The 5,601-nt window shown below is 37.1% G+C and overlaps 1 protein-coding gene across 1 annotated transcript; it reads right to left on the bottom strand.

Annotated features, from left to right (window-relative positions):
- Positions 1–1,044: 1,044 nt before the first annotated feature.
- On the bottom strand, positions 1,045–2,615 carry LOC116031665 (E3 ubiquitin-protein ligase RNF144B-like). The gene is made up of 2 exons (XM_031273927.1): positions 1,576–2,615; positions 1,045–1,453 (listed from the first exon to the last, which is right to left on the bottom strand). Exons 1-2 carry the CDS (start codon positions 2,418–2,420, stop codon positions 1,387–1,389), a joined length of 912 nt encoding a protein of 303 aa, XP_031129787.1. The 5' UTR covers positions 2,421–2,615; the 3' UTR covers positions 1,045–1,386.
- Positions 2,616–5,601: the final 2,986 nt, after the last annotated feature.

The raw sequence follows: 5,601 nt of genomic DNA, 5'->3' as shown, positions 1-5,601 counted from the left end.
GAATCAGGTTAACCCTTACCTCTAAGGAGGACAAACATTTTCCACCTAAATTGGTGATAAGGTTGTCACCCATGACGGCATCATTCCCTATATCCAATTTATGTTGTATGAATCAATTTTAAAGTTATATACATAACAGGATATTTAAATATCAACTCAACCATATAAGTGTTTAAGATCATCATCATCATCAACAACAACAACAACAATAATAATAATAAGGTTTTATACATCATATCATGGGTGACCCTTATCTCTAAGTAGGACAAACATTTTCCACCTAGGGACCTTATCTCTAAGGTTTGTCACCCTCTATAGTAGTTTGCAGGAAATGGCAACCTTAAATCTACAAGTTGTACTATATATACTCCCAAATTCTTAAATCTACAAGTTGTACTATATATACTCCCAAATTCTACTCACTTACTTTTACTTCCTAATGTGACAAATAATGATAGACTATTTTATCATGTGAGTGCCCAGAAAAGTGTTTACATCAAGAATTTCGAAGTAGGAGTAGAAAATGGGAATACAAATAGCATTTTCCTAAATCTCCTAACAAATGGATTTAGATTTCTGAGTTAGAATCAGGCAAGTAGGAAATCAGCCACCTAAAGAAAGGGCAAAACATAAAAACAAACTTGACAATACTCCATTTGGCAAAAAACAGAACATAAGAGATATAGGACAGGCTCTAATCCAACCTCAAGAACAAGTTCAGCAAACTTGGAATCTAATATATATCCATTTTCATTGAAAAGAGCAGATGATATATATGCCATTACATGACACAGTATGACACTACCTTCTGAAATTTGGTTGTCTTTCATATGCAGAAAAAGGGGAATCAATCATTAAACAACATACAGAAAAAAGAGTACAAGGCAAACAAAGTGCAGAGAATGATGACAAGAAACATTGCCAAGAACAGATAGCCACGTGATAATCAAACAGCTCGGTTTAATAGAACATTCCATGGTAAATTTCACACAAGATGACAAGAGAATGATTGGACTACGCATATTACCAACACAAATTCCTCCATATCAAATTTATTTTTTTGATATTGATGCATTCCCTTTCTACTTAAAGAAAGGAGGCAAGTATAAAAAGCAGAAAACTAGATAACCACAGTGCTATTAAGACACATTCTCAAGAAGTATGCAACAGAGAGCCCCTTGATCATCAAACAGCTGAGTTAATAGAGCAAGAAGCTACACATTCTCAAACGCAATTCCATAGAGTTTTAGAACAAATTCAGTACATAGCCCATACCCTTGACAGCTGACTACAAACTGACACTGAATTCATGGTAACTAATATCAAAGGATTATCATAGGAGGAGTAACCTTTTAGAGTTATGGATTGAGAAAGCTAAACTGGCAATCACTGGCAGCCACCATGAGTTGAAGTCCATTTCGCTCCACACGCATAGCAAAATTCTGAGCCACACCTGAATTCGAAACACATAATCTTGTTATTCAATCAATGGTAACTAAAGCTTTTCAAATTCCTAAGAACAGAACAAGAAAACATTTGAAATTATGAGAATTCAGAATCCAGTAAAAAGAAGACCTGCAAGACATATGTAAGCACCCCTCAGTCTTTTCCACATAGAATCTGCAAAAAGGGCATCTTCTCCAGTTCTTCTGTTTAGCAAGTTCTCTCACCATGATATCCTCTCTCCCTCTTTCATCCTCATTCAGCTTCTGAAACTCCTCACACCCCACCCCAGAGTGCCAAGGCACATTGCACAGAGCACAGAACAATCTATGGCAGAAAGGGCACTCCGAAGCCGTAATCATCCCATCCCCATCGTTCACCATCATCGCCGAACAGTCTCTGTAAGGGCAGTAAAATTTCTCCGAAGCCGGAATTAGGGATTCGCACAAAACCTCATCCCACCTAGTCAACACATCGCTAGGAACAATCGCCTTGCAGGAATCAAATTCAAGAGAACCCCTGCAATTCAGGCCTGGACAAGTGACAACATGAATGCTGTCTTGAACCTTCGTCGCCACGTGCTTGCTAATGCAAGCTGTGCAGAACACGTGACTGCAGCTCTCCAGCCTGAACATCTCCTCGCTCTCTTTCCTCTCCGCACAAATCTCACAGAACATTTGCGAAGATTCGCCCTTTTCTCCTCCTCCCTCTAGCTCCACAACCTCCATGGCTCCCACCGACATTCTCTCCACTTCTATGATCACCAACGGCGGCTCCGAGGTGACGGCGTTGGGATTGGCGATCAAGGAAGACAGTATAGTCTCCTGGAACTGCAACTCTTCCGCATACTTATCGTCTGAAATCGGAGGAGAATCGTGATCGCTAACACTCTCGTCATCAAACATCAGCGAAAAGTAATAATCGTCGCAAGAGAGATCAAGGGTCGCTGCTGATTCTTGGACTGCCACAGATGCCATGATATTGAAAGCTGCAGTTCTTCACTTTCTTCACAAGGATTCTGGAATTAATGGAGGAATTAATAAAACCCTGATTGCGATACAGAGAAATGGGTCCACAAGTCCCCAGCTTTATGGGTGGCTTGGTTGCCAAGGACTCGGCGCTCATTGGAACGTGGAAGCCCGAAGTCTTTGCGAGTCTCCCATTTTTTGAGCTCTTCCACTTCCACGTTCTACAAATAAAACCCCTTCTCAATACATTTATGAGTAACAAAATGTGTATCAACTATCAAGCGTCTTGTAGGTACAAATTTACATTTGGTATCATATTTGAAATGTTGGTACAATTTTAACAAAATCTTTCAAATTTGTAAAATTTATAGGAAAAAATGTTAAATAGGCCCTCAAACTTTATTTAAAAGTGCAATTAAACACTCGAACATTCAAAAAGGACAATTAAACACACGAACTTGTCATTTTGGTGCATTTAAACCTATATGACCGGTTGTTCAGTTATTCCAGGTGAACAACCGGTCATAATTTTTCTGACCAAGATTCCGGCGACCGGAATCTTCATCCCCAACCATCACGACCGCAATGTTGAACAGTGCGAACATTTTGTTTGCCTTCTCCAACGGGAGAAGACTAACAGTATGATACGAACAGTGAGGGTTGGAGAAGACGGTCGTGATGGTTGGGGATGAAGATTCCAGTTGCCGGCCGCTAGAATCTTCGTCGGAAAAATTATGACCGGTTGTTCACCTAGAACAACCAGTCATATGGGTTTAAATGCACCAAAATGACAAGTTTGTGTGTTTAATTAACCTTTTTGAATGTTCGAGTGCTTAATTGCACTTTTGGATAAAGTTTGAAGGCCTATTTGACCATTATCCCAATTTTATATAAAATTTGAAATATTGGGTATGGATTTTGTTGAGTCAATACCGCCTCGACTGAGGCTCAAACCCATAACCTCCCATATGAAAGTGTAAAACTTGGTATCACTAAACCATAAGATTAGCTCTTGACTTTAGGCTATTTATGTCACTTAATTTAAAATAAAAAAATATATATATATATATCAAATTCAACCTCAAATCCTTAACTTCTTCTCCCAACCTCAAATCCTTAACTTCTTCTCCCAACCTCAAATCCTTAACTTGACGTGTGTATTAGTAGAACTACTAAAATGGGCCAACATGGAGGTTCTCACCAAAGATACCATGGTACAATATCTACGTACATTGTGGATCCACATTCAAAATAACTTTCAAACTATGTGTCTGCGGTTAATATATTTTGTACTTTACACTGAACAGTTTATTTTCCTGTAAATAAATTGAATGTACATATCATATTAACTACAAACACATAAAATGGTAACTACATGCACATGAACAGTTAACTGTAGACACATAATATGTTACAAAGCGATATTCAGATTGTTTGTTTTCAGTTAACATATTGTGTACATTCAATTAATAAATTATGTGTCTACTACAATTAACATATTATTTGTCTGTACTTAACATATTATATATTTATATGTATATAATTTGTTAACTGCATGCACATAATATGTTAATTGTAGACACGTAATCTAAATGTCATTTTGGACCAAAGTCCAAGGTGAAAGATAGACCATAGTCCATGGTATAACCTTTCCTTTTCATAGTTAGATTACCTTGAAATATTTGTAAAATGTCAATAACTCTCACGGATCTCAAATATTTGTATAATCTTTCCTTTTCATAGTTAGATTATCTTGAAACGGTCTCATACAAATGTTACCTTGTAAAAAAAAGTACCCAATGTTTGTTTGAGATTCCAATAATATATTGTTGAAAGTTTGGTTGATAAGTATCCTTTATTCCAATATAAGTATTTTATTTTAATACCTTCAACCATTAAACTAGTACGATATTCTTAAAGAAGTAGACAATGTTTGTTTGGTTGAGACCCCAGTAAGGTATTATAGAAAGTTTGGTTGATAAGTATTTTTTATTCCAATTTAAGTATTTTACTTGAATACATTCAACCATTTAAATTAGACCGTAAACTATTGTTCATTGACATGCTTAAATTAATATTTTGCTATTGACTAAACATTATATCTGCAGTTTAAAAAATAAAATTATTTTAAGAATTGATGAAAAAATTTCTATTTATTGGGGCACTTTTCATTAAAAGATTTCTAATAAATTGTTTCATAAAACAATTGACGGTAAGAATGTTATTGAAGTATATTTGATAAGTGAGTATAACAGTTTTAGAGCAATAGTTTGCGTGTCCCTCCTCTACAACAGGGTTCCCTCTTTATACCTATGAGTGCAACGACTCTTTTGTGAATGTAACGTACACTTAATGCCTATACTAAGTGCGGGTAATAACGACAAAGAACCATTGGAGTAACTTCTCTTCAATGTATCGCGCTTGTATAACGGGTGGCCATTTGACTTTTATGCGCCCTTGTCTACATGCAGTTCGGGTTAGTGTCTGCTTGTGGTTCCGGGGCGGGTTCTTACCCAATTACCCTATCACCAGCCCCCCACTCCCTAGCTAACGAGAGTGGTCGAGGTAGTTTGAGAGTAATAACTAGGCATAAATCTTTTAGATAGGATCTTATAAGGAAATATCATGATTTCCTCTTTATTTTTGAAAATATTTCCTAATTTTCACCATAATTCATCATAATTTCCCTTCCTTTTATATGTCTTTGTTTTTGTATAAAAACTTTTCCCCCTTGGTTTTTTGTTTTTTACTGCCCTCTTCAATCATGCCTCCACACTTTACCTGGTACGCTTCTTTCCCCATGCTCTCTTAATTAATTGAATTGGTTTTTTTTTTTCAAACCTTAGCCAACGCACACGCGGATGAGACATGGCCTCGGCCCTGACCTCACGCGGTCGAGGCACGGCCTCGGCCATATGTTCTGAATTTTTTTTATCCTTGCCTAAGAGGCTAGTGGCTGAGGCGCAGCCTCGGCCGTACGCTGTTTGCGTTTTTTTTTTTTTTTTTTTTGGCAAAACTTCCGAGACTTATTAGAAGGCAAATTATTGCATGGACCATGGTTCACACAACTGTGTGGACCACACAGTTCATCGACATCAATTGAATTTAGCACGTCCATTCAAAATTTAAAAAACTAACATGGTTAGTGAACAAGGGGTAACCAACCTGCAAGCAAAACAAGGAAGCACTC

This window comes from Ipomoea triloba, chromosome 10, assembly GCF_003576645.1.
Source record: "Ipomoea triloba cultivar NCNSP0323 chromosome 10, ASM357664v1".
NCBI lineage: Eukaryota > Viridiplantae > Streptophyta > Magnoliopsida > Solanales > Convolvulaceae > Ipomoea > Ipomoea triloba.
Note: the sequence above shows the minus strand (reverse complement) of the source record. Positions and strands in the feature narration are given on the sequence as shown.

Bases quoted from the DNA above. Each gene is read 5' to 3' on its own strand.
- LOC116031665 (XM_031273927.1), bottom strand. From the start codon at position 2,420: ATGGCATCTGTGGCAGTCCAAGAATCAGCAGCGACCCTTGATCTCTCT. The intron at 1,454-1,575 runs GTCTTCTTTTTA...TTTCGAATTCAG, and splicing joins TGCTTACATATGTCTTGCAG to GTGTGGCTCAGAATTTTGCT.